This window comes from Trachymyrmex cornetzi, unplaced genomic scaffold (assembly GCF_001594075.2).
Source record: "Trachymyrmex cornetzi isolate Tcor2-1 unplaced genomic scaffold, Tcor1.1 scaffold396, whole genome shotgun sequence".
In the NCBI taxonomy this organism is placed as follows: Eukaryota; Metazoa; Arthropoda; class Insecta; order Hymenoptera; family Formicidae; genus Trachymyrmex; species Trachymyrmex cornetzi.
In genome coordinates, this window is record NW_017298703.1 from 846,304 (window position 1) to 864,153 (window position 17,850).

General features: G+C 35.3%; 2 protein-coding genes across 2 annotated transcripts in view; one reads left to right on the forward strand and one right to left on the reverse strand.

Moving 5' to 3' along the window:
* Notum (palmitoleoyl-protein carboxylesterase notum) overlaps window positions 1-7,528 on the reverse strand; it is a 25,876-nt gene extending 18,348 nt beyond the window's left edge. Inside the window, exon 1 of the mRNA XM_018512224.1 lies at window positions 7,417-7,528. Coding sequence (XP_018367726.1) covers window positions 7,417-7,434 — 18 coding nt within the window. The 5' untranslated portion in view covers window positions 7,435-7,528. The remainder of the gene's footprint in view (window positions 1-7,416) is intronic.
* Window positions 1-17,850, forward strand: part of KaiR1D (Kainate-type ionotropic glutamate receptor subunit 1D) — a 441,399-nt gene that overhangs the window by 40,519 nt on the left and 383,030 nt on the right. The window lies entirely within an intron of this gene.

The following is a 17,850-nucleotide window of genomic DNA, read 5'->3' on the forward strand; positions in this document are numbered from 1 at the left end:
GTCGTCGCCGTCGTCGTCGTCGTCGTCGTCGTCGTCGTCGTCGTCGTCGTCGTCGTCGTCATCGTCGTCATCGTCTTGATCGTCTTCGTCGGTCTCGTGTCAGCGTCCAAGTCCAAACGCTCGAACTCAAGTTCGTCGTCATCGTCGTTACTTCGTTTCTTGAGCAACGCGAACTAGACAGCCTCTTCTGTGAAAGGACGACATCCAGTCGTTAACGCTGAATTATTCTGTCGAGAGGCACGAACTTCATCTTCATCTTTTTCCAATCTCGTTTTCTTACAAAAGAAATGTCGACAGAATGGAATTTGAGATCCTGATAGAGTTAGTATTTCTTGTTCAGAGCCAAAATTGTAGAATCTTTTGAAGAATTGATAAATTGTAGAATTTTTAGCTTATATTGCGTGTAAATTATTTTTTGTTAATGATAAGTTTCATTTATACCAAAGGTAGTATTTTGCCATAGTTATAATATTTATAACTCAATTCTTTAAAACGGTTTACATTAGAAACTGAAACTCCAACTGTAATATGATATTTCATCGCAGATAAAAGTCAGTGATATAAATTCGTATCTCTCTCTCTCTCTCTCTCTCTCTCTGTTGTAGTTGAATCATCGCGATACACAAGATAATCTGCTAATAAACGACAAATCTGGAGGATTCTCAGCTCGTTCATCTGAAAATCGTCGTAATGATTCTAGCTATTATTTAATGTACCTTTCGTTTGCGCAAGGGGAGAAGAACATAGAATGGATAGACTGTTGTAAATATACTTTTGCCTTCGTGGTCTTCAAGATTAAATTGCCCGCTGCTCTGTAATCCAAGTCGCAATTATCCTCATCCGTGTCCACATCGCCATCGTTATTCATCTCCTGTAATGTAGATGTTCTTAAGTAGATGCGCGTATAATCGCCTTCTTGAGTACACAACTCTCCGTCTACTCTCAGTAATTGCTGCCGCTAATTGCCACGCAGTGTTATGACAGCGATTCACCAGTCCATCCCAGACCTCATTTCGTATGAAACGTATCTTTCCAACGAGTAAAATATCATTAATAATGATTTATACGTAGAATCTCCTTTACGATGTTAAGGCAGCTAGCCACGTTAGCACCAAGATATCCCAGTATTTCCCATGTCGCTTGTAACAGCCGTGTTGTTCGCTGAGAGCACTATATCTTGGTCTGCTCATATAAACCCACCCTAGTTTAACGAAGTCATGTTTGCTGTGTAATTGTTATTCCCGCGTTGCTGCTTGTAGTCAGTGTATCACACATTCGGGTAAAATAGAACATCCGACGTGCTAATTCAATCATGGGGTTGTTTTTATTTTTTACCAGTTATTAGTATTAATTTCTACGTCAATTCTTACGTTAATTATTATATTAATTATTACATGAATTCTTACGTTAATTCCATTGTTTTTAAAATTTTGATTTGCATATCTTAATATCAATACAGAATGATGGCCAGTATACTCTAGAAATATTCATAGTTTATAAATTTTTTATCACATTCGTAATTCTATTATATTTCTTAAATTACTCTTGTCACGCGCATTACGGGAAAGGAAAATTCATATCAAGATAAAAATTGAGGAATACGTACGATCATTCTTCGATGTAATTAATCAAAGTCTCGTGTACAGCGTATAGAAAGCAGTTATCAATCTCGTCACGGCTGGCGGCGATTTGGTCGTGTTGGTTGTTGCGTATGTTCAGATTCTCTTAAATACTACAAACTGAATCCCTCTCGACTAGAGGTAACAACGTCCGTCTACTACTAATTGCTGCTTGCTGGCACAATGTTCCACTATCCCCGTCCAGTCGGGTCTCCGCCGTTTCCGTACAGAAAGGCACGTAGTAGAACGAATCCGGACTGACATTACTCTCTAACGGGGCATTGTTTCTGCTAGCTCGCCAGCGTTTTCGCCTCTAAGAAATGCGCTCCTGTCCCTATCACTCTCCTTCCGAAAGTCTCGGCAAACCGGAAAACGTTGTAAAAGTTTCCCGGTAAATCGCAGCAATTTCGCCGCTCCGTCGTTTCTTCGACAATAAGATTTTATCGTCGACACGTTTTCCGCGTGAAAAGCATTTAGGTAAATGACGGTAGAACGACGTATACAGTCTCTTCCTATACTCTATAGCTTATTATTATGATCATTGATACTGCTCTCATTATACGAAATCTGAAATGGCCACTTCTTCCTTCGTTTGTGAAAGGACTTAAAAGCAGGATATCAGCCTCATCGCCTTTCTTCTTTTTCTTTTCATCGTCTTCTCCACCTTTGTATTCATGCCGTTGAAATGTGCATTACCATGAATATGCCCTATGAATATTTTCTTGCTTGCGTTATACTTTAAATATGTACAACGGCTTAACCCAGGGACTATATTTTAATTACGCAAGCTAAGTTTCTCGCTTAAGCGAACATAATGGTACATGCATAATATCCAAGATATTTATCATTTTTGTCGTGAAATTTTAATAACATTAAACATTCAATGTTTTTAAGTCTTAAATAAAACTTTTATTATATAGGATTAATTAAACCGAAACTTTATTATAAAATTAACTAAAAAATAAGAGAGAGGTTTTATTAGTTATTTGTATTCTCAAAGCTTAATTTCTCAAAAAGTTTAATTTGTAGAGGAAAGTCGCCGATACTGACATAGGTCTCCTAAAGTGACACCCCCTTATTTCTCAGAAACTAACTATTGCACTTTATTAATACTAATAAAATCATGATCTGTTTAGCTAATTAAAGAAGTACAAACTCATAATTCATATATTCGTGGCTTATTTCTATACCAAATCAGCTAAAAACCAATTCTATGAATCCGAGAAGAAAATTCTTACGGTGTTCTTTTGCAAATTGCGTCATTAAAATAATAGTGACTGTATTATTGATAATATTATGTCATTTTAAATGTTTATAGTTTCATAAATTAGTTTTCTTTACAAAATAGGATATATCTTTATTTATAAAATAGAAATGTTGGTATTATTGCCTACTATGTCAGTTTTAGAGCCCATTTTGTCAGACGCTCATTTTTGCATAACTTACGAAAAACTTAATTATTGCAAAATTGCAAACAGTATTATAAAAATTGCTTATACTATCTGATAGAAGACACTTTTTACTTTGTATTTATGTTTTTGAAGTTGTACTTTTACCTTTTGTTTAAGAAATATTGTCTAAAAACAAAGTGGTATGTCGGTATCGGTGACCTTCCTCTAATGATAGTTTTAATTATCCATGTTTTTCTATTGAGAAAAGAAGTATTAATTTTTTTCATTCTTATATAGACAAAATGAATTTATATTTGTGTTTGAAGGAGCTTTTAAAAACTTCACATTTTAATCTTCTAAAATACTACGTAAGTGAAGATTACGCAAGATTTACGGTAAAAATACGTTTTTATGTTTTATTATTATTTATCTGTTTCCAAAACGCGCGCTTTCGCGAAGCGGTACGGACGTTTATATTTTGGAGGCAATATCGAGCCACGAGAGTACATTGGGAAAATAATCTCGAGTTGCTGGCGCGCAAAGGCAGCTCGGGCAGAGCAAAGGGCTAAAACGGGAAGAGGCGCGGTGGAGAAACGCCGGAGGAGACGGGATTCCGAATCGACGCGGACTATGCGTGGCGCGCGAGATCACAGAGACGGAATCCCGACGTAAACAGGCTTAAATTGTAATCTCGGGCTTTCGGTTCTCTCTCCCGACGGGATACTTGTTGCTCATCTACTCTTTGATGTCCGGTCATGCGGCGCTCGAGAGATCAATATACGCTCATTAACGAGCGTGGCCGTTCGTGGTGCCAAAAGGACACACATGCGAATATCATGCTAACGTTAACCTTGACAGCAGGTAGCATAGACGATCACCACTGCAATTATCCACCCTGCTTTTTACGACTGACATATTTGCTTACTACTGCTCGAAAACAACAAGGGACTCGTCATCGCAGTTTAGAATCCGTTATTGAATCGCAGCACATCTGTTATTGAATATCTGTCGTGTCTTAAGTAAATAATTATATTATGCGTCAATTGCTCCTATGATAATCGCTTAAAACGGTATGAATTACATAGTTTTGACAAGAAAAGAGGAATTAATATAATTAATTTTGGGAATATATTACTATTAGAACACACACACACTCTCTCTCTCCCTCTCTCCCAAATAGTTTTTAAATCCAAAAAAAAAATAAAAACATAACACTGCGTATAATGAGATAAATTCGGTATTATCTTTCACTACAACATTTTGAGTAATAAATGGACGTTTAGCACGTATTCTGTTAATGATAAAAGTCAACTGATATTTAGAATTTTTGTGGATTTAAACTAACACATAGATTAGTGTTGACATTTAAATGACATTGTCATAAAACCATATTCCGCGCGCGATCACACAATTTTATTTTATAATATTTATACTTGTTTGCTTTGCTATTAACTGAAATCACTGAAGAATTTAAAGCCGCACATCGCATTGTATTCGTTACATGATTCCACTATATCATATTGTGAAAATTATATACATACATAGGGATCTCTCTAAGAGAACTTATTTCCAATAATTTTCCTTGTATACTAAATTTAAAACCAAAGTCTGTTTAACTACTTACTGAATGAGTTAGTAATGAAAATTTGAAAATCAAGTTTCAAGAATAATTCTATATATTCTTCTAATTATCCTCTTAACTAAAGTTACTAAAATAACAAAAATTTAAGCTAAAAATTTCCTAATATGTGCGTAATTCTTAAAAATAATATTAAGTTCTCTCAAAATATTTAATTTTAGAAGTTCGAAAACTTCACTTAAAATATTATTTTCGATAAAATTTGCATTAAGAAAATATATTACTTCATTTTCTTACCTATATTAACCTTCATAAATACTCTATATTTCAGAAGATAAAAAATATTGTATGACTGAATACCTGAATACTTGAATCACAGAAATTGCATGTTAAATACTATATGTTATTTAGTCGATTCTTTTAATCAAAAAGTAGAAATATCATTTCTGCTACAATTAGTTGAACAACCTTGAATGAGAAAATACATGAAAAGTTATAACTGCAGAAATTGAGAAAAAAGTAAATTACCTATGTTTTTATTTACTATATCGATTGTTATATGTTTTTGCCAATTACATTTATAGGCCATGCGAAAAAATATTTTGCGTTCTCTGTTTGAAATGTAACTTGCTTTTGGGTCATTGTAATCGTTTTGAAAAAAATATAGCTTCGTTTAAACCGCTTCCAATTTTGAAGTTTGTACAAGGGTGCAGCTGATAGATCGAGTGGACATATCTCTCGCGAAATTTTTTTTATCAATTTTAGGAATTATCACCGTTTAATTATCAAAACACACGTCGGAGACGTAACGATAATATCGCGCGCGAATAAATTTATTTCACTTTTTAATTTTCCATTACCATATTCCCTTATAATATGTGCCACACGGCTGTCGGCAACAGACGGCGATAAATTTGTGGGAGAGAGAATCGCACGCGATTCGCGGGAGCTCGCGGTTTATCGCGTGCGCGGTTAGCTGCCGTAGTGATTTATCACGTGCGTCGTCGCGCGAATTCTATGCGCCAGATCAAGCGCATCGCAGATCGCAGTCGACCGTCCAGGAAGTCGCCCGATGACGTAGAGCTCGCGCTCGAAACAGCCTAATGAAATTCAATCGATATCGTAATTAACGGCGATGCTTGTACTGATATTTATGTCGGGTCCATAATTATTACGTAGCAACTATGATTAAATCAAGTTTAATTGTTCATTAAAATCAAAATATTTTAAATATTAATTTTAATTAACTAATTCGAATATATTAATTGATCTAAATTATTTTAAATTAATATATTATGTATGTGTATTTTGTGTATTTCCTTTGGTAATCTTTCGTCTAAAATGATCGGTCGATCGCGAAAGTTAAATGTTACATTGCTACCTTTAATTTTTTTTTAGTTTTACTTATCTTATAATGAAGATAAATATGCGAAGATTTAACGCAATTTCATTACAATTATACGATCGCATTACGCGATCTTTTTTTTGTGCATGAATAATGGCTTTTGATTTCATTTTAATTATTTCACTTGACATTTTTGTATTGTAACATAATTGATGATAAATCTACATAATTCATTATAAAAGCGTTATTAATGTCACTATGGATCTGAATATTTCTCTCGAATTTCCGCAACACACAAAAGAGGTGCCGTATGTTTTGACGCGCAAAGAGCATTAAAAATATCAAAGCAAACGTTATGGTTGGGAATCGTCGTGCGTGAGAGAGCAAAAGCTTGCAAAATCGTGGTAAAGAAAGATTTCGAGGGCGGCAGCCGCGGAGGTCAAATAACCCCCAGAGAATTCGCAACCGGTACCGGAGTTTCGCGACAGGCGGGTGTTCAAAGGCTTTCGTTAAATCGTACTTAAAAGTTAAAGGCCACTGTATATGCGAGATGCCTAGTCGCATACGATGGTTGTCAGGGAGAAGAGAGACGGAAACCTTCGGTATGGAGGGGCGATGGGTGAGAAACGCGCGGCGGGTACCCGTGAAAGCAGAACTTCCAGATGATCAAAGAGCGTTAAAAGAGGATTGGGATGATGCCTCGGCCGCTACTCGTCTTACGACGCACCCGTGTGTATACATGTGTGTATGTATGCACGTGTGTGTGTGTGTGTGTGTGTGTGTGTGTGTGTGTGTGTGTGTGTGTGTGTGTGTGTGTGTGTGTGTGTGTGTGTGTGTATGTGTGTACGGTAAGAAGAAATTAATACACAGGACATTCGCTCTTATTATTATTGATGTGACGCATGCGATAGCCTTTCCTCTTTATTTGTACCACAGATATAAGATTTAAGTCTATTTTTTTTTATTATTCATAATTTTCTGCCTGTTTCTCGTATATTATGGCGATATAGTTATATTTATTGTTTTTATTCATATTTAGTTTTATTATTTTTACACAAATAATTACCGAGTAGCTCCGATCATTTTATTTGCTTAGTATTGCATTTAAGTATGTTTAATTGCTGGTTAAACAGTCTTATCGTTAGTAGAGCTATATAGTTTAAAATCAATAAAATGCGGCAATTATGTGAGAATTATGAAATAAAAATCATTTTAGAAATACTTACACACAATACATAAAACATAATATATATATTAATTATATAATTACATTTTATTGTTGTCTTATGTAATTATATCATAGCAAACTGTTAATTTATAAGTTATGATATATGTATAAATTTTTATGAAGATTTATAAGTGATTCATAATTCCATAGTTTTATTTCATAAGATTATGCTCATAATACTCCTAATTTAAAATTAATCAAGTGAAATCATAACATAGAATCATAAGATATGCTCGTGCAAAATAAAAACTCACCTGCAACGCTGCCTTCATCTTGATACACCCTCGTATGCTAATAGTACAAGTACTGTTCACGTGATAAATCTTCGTATCTTTATTCACACGCAATCATCGCAGTTCATACATCAATCACCTTCAATCCATGCGCATACAACAGCGCGAATCTATCCTTACGCGGATCATCTTAGTCTTGTCAAAGAATCACAACAGCACTGTGTTTTTCTGTCGATCCATTCGTGCGGTTGATGCGACATGAAATTCACGGAGGTTTATATTTCTTTCATTAAATGCCGCACAATGATAATCTGACGATGACCCGATAATATTTAAGTAGGGGTTGGAGGTACTCCGTGAGAGTCACGTGGTCCAGCACGCATTTAAATGCGCGTGCACCAATTTCGCTCTCTTCCTCGACGTACCGCTTGACGGTTCAGAGCGCACTGCCGTCACTTTTCGCTTCGACCGCTTCCTTTTCTTCTTCTCTCCTTCCTCGCTCCTTCCGCCAATGCACCCTTCTTCTGCCAAAGGCACGAGGAGCCGAGTACGCGCACGTGCCGGGCACGATCGACGAAGTAACAGCGACTGACACCTCCTCTTCTTCTCGCCCGATTTTTCTTCCTCCCCCTCTTCCTCTGCCCCGGCCTTCACCCGTTTCGATGATACATTTCAATGCACCTCTTCGAATTCGCGATTCTTACGTAAGTTCATGATGAAGAATATTAGACAGCGCTCATTATATTAGAAATTTTTTTAGCTCAAATGAGAAGCCTTTAGCTTGGTAGGAGAATTTGATCGTAATCAGAATGATTCAATTAATGGTAAAGTAAATGAGCACTTTCATATGATATGAGAGATTGTGCAAAAGCTATACCTTGCTCCTTGCACCATCAGAGTCGAGAACCGACTGACAATCGAGCCAGCTCAAACCGTGCGAAGTAACCAGTAAGCACACCGATGAGAGGGGTAGGGAAGAGCAAGAAAGAGAGAGCCAGAACGAGAGAGAGTGAGATGAACCGTTCTAGAGGATGGTGGAGGAGCGTGGTTCTCACTGGACCACGTGCAGGGTGTTGTTTTGACTGTGACGAGGTCGTGCGAAGATCTCGAACGTTGTAGTATCGATTCGGTCCGGTGCCTTCTTTAGATTGTGATTTTGTTATTTGACAAATAAAATAATGTATTTCTTAAATGATATGGTTTATGGGAAAATGATACATAAATCAATGTTTCTCTTTGAGACTTTCGATCCATTGATGTATTTTAATTAAGTAAAAATTTTAATTAATTTGAAAACATGCCGCTTGATGCTGGCAACATAATTTCATTCTTCATTATTTGACTTAATAAATATTCGAATTCATTGAATCTTCATAATTAATATACGATCAATTGATTATACAATGCAACATTACAATTTTAATTAATAAAATTATTCGATTATATTATACATATTTTTGAATTAATATGAAAGCATAAAGAGATATCAACGATATAATAAAAAATATAATGAAACATGTTTCAATTATAAAGAGTTTTTAATATCTATGATAAAATTATTTAAAATACCAAATATTTGTAATTAATAAATCAATTATATAATCCGACTAGCAGAATTATTTACATCGTTTCCTGTATTCCATGAAAATGAATATCAGCATGAAACATGACGTAGTATCAGCTCTTTCATCGTTACATATAAGGAAAGCCAATAAACGCTCTGTAAATTAGTTCATTCATTTAATGCGATTTATGATTTCTGCATTTCTATTAATAGAATGTAATTAAATTTCAATATTTAATTTTTATATGATATTCGATTTGATCGAAATAATTGCGGTCAATAATAAACTCGATAATATTATTGTATTTCATTTGAATTAATTTGTGATTCATTCGTTGTCACTAGAGAAGTTATTGAGCGCAAGCGTGATGTAGCAGACAGCGTATTGGTGCTGCTATACTAAAGATCCCGGATTCGATCCCCGGTAGAACCGAAAAATTTTCGTACGTTCATAAATCCTCTCGGAAGGCAAATGGGAAACCACTGAGTAGTATACTTTCCAAGGAAACCTCTCAAAAATTGCCGTTTGGAATTGGCGTTTAAACTGTTGGTCCCCATATATCATGTACGATCAGTGTGCGCGCACAGGTGTATGAAAGGAAGACACCGTATTATGGCACTGAGAAGTTATTGTATGTGACTGACATCATGTTGCGTAATATCGCATAATGTTTGCACTTGATATTACAATGGAAAATGGTTACCGCAAATGTAGATGACTTGGGACAATGCAGTTAACTTGGGACAGCATGTACTTTTATTAAATTTAGTTGTGGTATCCATCCACATGATACCATAATTCACTAAAGAAAATTTAAAATTAAAACTTTCTTTAAAGACTCATGGATGGATACTACGATTAAATTTAACAAAAATATATGCTCTGTTCCTGCATATATTTATACAAGTTGCCTGCACTGTCCCAACTCATTTACCTATGCATTTACGCTGTGATGAACTGTCAGAAACATTTTTTGTGTAATTGTGATTTAAATGTTTTAATGATTTATTTTATCACACATTGAATATGGATATTCAATTGATAAATGGCACGGTGACTGTTGAATATATAATCCATGAGTATTTATCGATTTTTTTTAATCCATGATTCTCTTGCTAATTGAAGCTTAAATTTACAATTTCATTCGATGATACGTATACACTACAATTCACAGTACTGAAGGAACATAGGGCAAATATAAATTCATTTTCTATATTGATTGTCAGTATAAAACAGGATTTTTGACATTTCATAAATATATTATTATAATTATATATATATATATACAAGGTGCAAAATTCAATTCGATATTCTCATTATTTTATAGTCCCGCCGAAAATACTACATGGCGTTAATGTTGACTACATACACAGGTGAGATATTAATAACCTAAAATGGCGGAATAAATAAAGAATAGTGCAGAGTATAATCGAAGAGCAGCGATAATCGAAAGCCTTTTGATGCAAAATTGGCTCTAGGATCATGTAGAGCTCTTTTGGTCTAAAGATTTCTGGTCGCCTAACAGCCCTGATTTGAATCCTTTAGATTATTATATGTAGGGCGTTGTTGAAAGAATTACCAATGCGAAGAGACCCCAATATGGTTCCCCTCTGGGACGCTACTGAAGCAACATTTGCTGCCGTGAACTGCGCGCAATTAAAGGTCGCGTGCGCGCGCTTCAGAGACCGAATTGAGAAAATAATAGCGGCACAGGGGGATTATATCAAGTAGGAGGGCTCCGAAAGAGCCTCTCAACAAACATACGAAAGGATATTTTTGTATATTTTATATTATATTTAAAATAAACGGCTTTTTCAAAGAAACATTTTTGTGTCCGGATTCTAGCGCCGCACCCTGTATATATATATGTATAATAAGAGATTAATAATGCTACATTACTGCTATAATAAACAAGAGATCAACGACACTATATTACTTTTCATATGCATATATATTTTTTAATTTTTTTATAAATTGAAAATTTGTTAGAGAGATATAACACTGTGCGACAGCATTTTTCACACTAAAAAACTCAAATTTTCTGTGAAAGTAGAGATGAAATTTAGAGTACCGGCGCCGGGGTGCGTTTAGTTTGACGATATCAAATTTGCGGTTTTTGTGCACGTTTTTTTGAAGTTTAGAGGAGGTCACTTCGTCTGCGGCGCAAGAACTTTTGCGATTATCTGAACATTATGTACATATTTCCATAAAATTATGTATTTCCATGTAAAATTGATCGTTGAATAAGAAAACAATCAAATTAAAGCGATTGGAGTAGAGCCAAATGGTGAAAAAATGTATTTTTAGTCGAAAATCGCCATTTAGACCGTAATCTGAAAATGCTCATAACTCAACGCTTGTGAGCGTTTGTTTAACATTTGATAAACAACAAGAATAAAATGATTCGTAAGCGTTGTAAGTCTGAATCGGATCGCGCCGTTATACGTAGCTAACTTCAAGAGAAATGCGTTATGACCATTTTTGTAGGAAGATCGAAAAATTTTGAGTAATTTTCAATTAAAAATACATATTTTCAACATTCTGCTTTATTTCCGCTTTAATTTTATCATTTTCTCATTTAACGATTAATTTTGTATGAAAATACATGATTTTCAGACAATTGTAAAATTTCATCTTGCACCGTGGCCGAAATAACCTGTTCAAATGTGCATAAAACTTGAAATGTGCGTAAAAAGCACAAATGATTTGATATTGCGGAACGACACATACGCTTGTATTACATTTTGTCTTTACTTTTGAGAATAATTTGAGTTTTCTATGTGTAAAAAAAAAATTATTTCTGTTGCACAGCGTAATGTCTAATTCTTGTATCGAAGATCATTTACTACTAAGCATCAGATAATGTGAATTTGCCGACTGAAACTAACGAGTTCTTCTTGTCTTTTTACAATTAATATTAAAAATACTTGTTTTTTTCCCAAGATTAAAAAAAAATGATTGCAACAAATAACATCTTGTCTAGATATTTTATTTCAACGTTTATCGCCATGATTTTTCAATTAGCCCGCAGTTCTCGCATCCAGAGATCTTCAATTACATTCCTATTTCGCCACAATTAATTTCCGACGCGTCTCGGCAATTAACAGTCTAATTCGTGCAATTCGCTGCGCTGCAACGCGGTCGCTTTTCCAGCGAGTGCTATAGACGGCCGCCGCAAATAGCCATGGTGCACCGTAACACTGTCATCGCCGGTGTTGTTTGTCCCGAACGTCGTCGACGAAAGATCAAAGCTCGGGGTATTCGAGGTCGCCGACAAAGGCAGCCGACGACAGCAGGTGCCCTTTTCGTGAACGCAAAACCTGCGATTCTTCTTCTGTGCTCTTCTGTTACCTCATCAATGAGGATCGAGAGAAAGAACGATTCAGCATCGATTACCACGGTGGACACTTCTCAGTCGAAAATCAAACGGCAGCAGCCTCTTGTAGGCAGGAACCTCGACATGCATACAATAGAAGGCCCCCTGGTCCCTGTTGACTGACTTCTCGTCGCTACTGTAATCGGCCGCATCAATCTTAAGGATAGGGAGTGTCGACCTTCATCGAGGTCGCGGCTCGTTCGCGGAGTTAATGCAAATTGCGCGCGGGAATCTTACGAGTAGTAATGAGGAGGCTCCCTTGATCGTCGGTTATTTAGCGATGGGGCAATTTGCAAGCCGCATTATTAGAAAGCGGTAGACCCAGGCAAAGGGATATCCTTGCAGACGCGGATCACATAGCCGGCAAATGGTTAATCTCTAGACTAGACGCATTTTGTTTCGGAACTACAGTGATCTATATCCTATTTATTACTTCCTTTCAAAGGAATCCTTTATATTGAACAAAAATTAATAATTTTTTTTTATATTAATAATTTCTTCAGTTTAGTTATAGGTATTAGTAAGTCTTATTGTAGCAAATTTAAGAAATATTTACTCTTTAATCATAACTTAAATTCGTTTCAAGATATAATGTATTTTTATATAATTATAAATTTTTTACTATGTTTGTAAGAAAATTTAAATATAAAATTTGAACAATGTTATAATTGCATCTACTTTTAACAGTAAGATATTATTACTTTTACTTGTTTATAAAACTTACCTAATTATCATTTTCTTTGAAGTATGCTCTCGACAGATAGAAAGTTAGCATAAACATAATAATTAAACTAATTAAAAGTTTACAAAATCGAGTTATAGAAATAATTTTCTAGGATCAAGTTAATGTACAGTATATACTATAGAGAGGAAGAATTTGAGATTTTCGATTTTTACTAAAGTATTGTAACATGTTTTCGGCCGATTTAATCAATGGTCCGAAAACAGGAACAATTTGGCGATAATATATGAACATTAGGAACACACACTGCGTGACGGCGTGACCGCGAGGCGTTCCCGTTTAACGTGTTGCAGTTATCGCTACGTCGTTAACATTCGCGCAAAAAGAGCTCGTATACCTTGACCGGGCGCCGCCACGTTAATGACACGTGTAACGAGATAAGGTAACGTAGGTGCACATACTATGCCCGCCATAAAAGCCGGTAGTCTATCGCGACGAGGCGTTCGCCGAGTAGCGCGTACTTATTGTTAGATACTTACGAGCAAACGAGGAGGAGAAGAAAGAGAGAAAGAGAGGAGAGATGGACGGAGGACGAGGAGGAGCGTGAAAAAGTCCACGCTCGAAAAACGGGTTTGCGGTGCCGCGGGTGCTGCCGGGTGCGTTGTAGTTTATCGTCGGAATCGTGTAGCACGTTACGGTACACCGCGATCATTAGCAGCTAGAAGCCGCCTGCTGCCGGCGGGAAGGCTGCACGATACTCTCTTTGATATCCACTCGCCATACCGACTCTTAACGCTGTGGCCAATTCACGGAACCTCCGCAGGGCCCGTGGCTTCAATAGAGATAGGGAATGGAATAGAGTAGAAATTTATTATGTACTCAATGTAATCCTCTGCGTCTAAATTAAACAGAAACAGAATTAACTATATATAAGTTGTAAAGGTAAACAATGAAACAATAATTTATAGCGTGAAAAATTAATTATTCCCTATAAAAATTAAATTTTTAAAGAATAGAACAACGGTACTATATATAAAAAAAAAAGATACTACAATGGATATTAATTCATTAATTGATTTAAAAAATGATATAATGAGAGAGAGATTGCTATTATATTTCTCTCTTATGAACAATAAAAAAGATACGTAAAATAACAAACATAATACCGTATAAAATCAATTTGATAATGACTCAAATTAAAGAAAAATTAAAATCACAATGCACAAGTTTTTAAACTAGAAAAATAAATAATTATAGAGAATTTGAAAAGTGAAATTTTTTTTTATCAATAATATATATATCAGAGATTTAGGCGATGCAGGATTATAAATGAACTCTAAATGTGAATAAGAATTATAAAAAAATAATTGTAAGAGATTATACCGTCTTGCTATCTCTTGTTCTTCCTTCGTTTCTTTTCTTCTAACTCGAAAAATACGTGTGTATTAAAATGCTTAAATTATTATTACATTGGTTTCTTTTTATTTTCTTTCTCATTGATTTGCTTAAGCACAGAGATGGAATTCTGTAGAATGCTTAAGAATGCACAGTCGTGAACGAACCAAACAAATAATTCCTGTTCTTGCTTTTCCAGCAATGCACTCTCGCGTTCCGACACCTGGCGCCTCACCGTTTCCCACTTACATTAGAATTTCAGTCGAAATTCGACTGTGGCTTAACGTGGTGTGAGGATCTCCGACTGACCGAATCTGAATTTCAGTTTTACCCAAATTTGGCTTTCGACGGCGACGGTCCGCATTTGCATGCCGCGTACCGCGCATAAATAAATAAATGAATATGTGAGTGTAATGGAGCCGATAAGTAAATTTGCGTAAAGATTATGTATGTACGCCCTGCGAATATCGAACGTTTCTCCTTCTTACCGCATCTTTGAATGTCGGCGATCGAACCAACAGCATTCAGAAAAGCGGCGACCAAAGCGATCGATGTGACGTTATTAGTGGAGAACGTGTCGCCGTAATATTATCGTATCGAATTAATGATAAGCAAAAGATCAGAAACCGGGCACCCGGAATTTTTTTGTGAGTCATCATCAAACCGGTCGATACCAATTTAGGCCGATTCGCAGTCGAAACGGAATATCGACTTGATACTTGAAAAGTGCCGAAGAGTGTTCTGAAAGAACGGTTATTCACGATCTTGTTCTATATTCACGAATTGCGAATTCATCTAGACACCTTGTATGAATTTATATATTTCTGTAACTACCTTATTGAAAATAACACGATAAAAATACAAGCCTTAATGCGACGTATATATATGTAAATGTATCTAAAGTTTTAATCGAATGAATTTTGAACGCCTTGTCTTTATGTCCCTTACAATAAGATACCGACAAAAATATCGTATGTTTCAGCAATGAATTTAATGATAATGATAACATAACGAAGCAGGAACAGTAGAAATGCAGTAATTTAGATGCATATTACACGGTGTATTCTACGCTTGCGCACGAATCCACTTTTCAAAATACTGATAGTCGCGCTCTATTCTTTTGTTAATGACGCGCACGCGATGCAATTACGCGACAAACAATACCTATTTTGCTGGGATAATAGACAAAACGAATTATGATGCTGGTACACCACTGTTCGGACAACAGTGTCGTAATCGCGATTAAACATTGAAATCGGGGACAATGGATTAATTCATTTCATTTTGTTGACGGAAGTCTAATGTCCGTATTCATAGTCAGGCCTTATATTCAAGGAAGCCTTAAATTTATCTTCAGATGCTCTACGAATTATTTCATTGGTTACTGAGCATCTAAAGATAAATTTAAGGAAGCCTTAAGTACAAGGTCTGACTATGAATACGGGCATAAGTCTAAAATACAAGGAGAAAAAAATGTTTATATTACAATTATTGATTATACGATGATAACTACTAAGTTTTTATTCCCAATTTTTTTATATTCAACAGTTCTATCATTTTTATTTAATATTGACAAGAAAACGCTATTTGTGTAGAATTGCTATCTTGCAACGTGCCGTTGCAGCGATTTCACTTGGAGGTATTTATTACGAAGCACTCAAGCATAATTTTTTTGTATATACGTCTTGTAATATCTGTGCATATTGCATCGATTTATATTCTTGCTTCACTTAGGCCGATATTCGTAATCGATTCTTATATTCAAGACCGTCTTAAGTACAGTCTTAAGATGTCATAAATTAATGAAAGCCATATTAACATCTTAATCCGTAACAGAAACACATACGTTTTTATGATATTAAAAAAACATATCGATTCTTGGATACTTAGAATCCACTAAAGTTGTTTATTATTAGTTTTATTTTCTTTAAGAATTACAACATTTGAATTTAGTGTAAATATTGATAATCAATCTACATGAAAAAATCGTTAAAAATAAAAAATTATAAAACATAAAATTATTGTAAAACATTACAGTATTTAAAAATTGGGAAACTCCCATAACTCATATTCAGGTTAAGAATTTACTTAAAACGGTCTTGTAATAAGATCGAAGTAGTTACTAATACTGATACATTTTTCGCATTTCTCTAAATTTAAATTTTTTAAATACGTGATTTACATGATAATCGCGTTCCGAAATACATATTATTTTTAATAACTTTCCAACGATACTTTAATTGTTTTCGAGCAATTTTAATGACTTGACAAAAGAACATAATAGACAAACAGTTTGCGCAATGGCAGACCGCGGTTGCGCACAATCGTAGTTTTGATATCGAGGTTCAGAATATGACGAGGGAGTTGCGACCAGGTGTGTAGTAGTCGAAGAAAGACGGGCCTCTGGTGGAATATAGAAGGGGAATGTCTTGGAGGGCAGTCGGCTTCTTTCATCCCTTCCTCGTCGATCTACCTCTTGTTTATCTCTTTTTTTTCTCGCTTGTGTCCTGCCCTCTTGTTGCTTCAACGGTGCCGCCTGTACTGTGGCCAAACCGTCACAATCGCGGAGAACTGATAGCAAGCTCGCGATATCCTTCGACTGAATCGGTGAGAACCACAAGAACGAAATTCAGAGCTCGCGGCGGATTTGACTGGAACCGCCGGCAGCGTCTTATAAAGAAGCATGACAATGCGTGCTATCATCATTAATTTTCGTGGCTAAAGTGCAGCTATTGTTATCTATTAATATCGCGGTGAAAATTGATGATAATAACGCTTTCGCAGTCCTGTTGTAAACAGTTTCTGTCAGTTTCAAATATCGTTTATAGATATTATTATAACATGATATAATTTTTGTATGAGATACAAAGATAGTCTCCAAGCTCAACATTTTTCTGTCAGCTTGATTTGTATTTTGTGAAAATTGACTATAATTTTATATTATAAATTTGAACATTTTCTTTAATTAAAATATTTATTTATTTATATAGTTGATATATAGTAAACGCTGTGGCATTTTATCTATCAAATTGGGATTGATAGAGTTACAGAAGCAAAAATTAACATTAGACGATGTACAAACGCGGCTTAATTGGCTTTTCATTGTTGTTATCTTTGTCCATCGGCGGAGATAATTATGGCTTTGTACCATGTCAAATAGCAGTACCGTAATAGAATATGACTCCAAGCTCTTAACATTTCAAGGGTCTTCCTTCTGTGTCGCAAATTTCTAGCTAATTAAATGTGGGTTGGAGGATATACGGTTCATATATCTAAAATAAAGGATTTAGAGGAAACAATGTAAACGAAGCATAAATTCATGGCAGCAATCATTTATCCATTTCGTTTGTTACAAGATATGAAAGTAATATCAAATTCTATTTAAAAACTGTTGGTTTAAGATAAAATAATATTAGAATTTACTTAGAAAGAGAGAG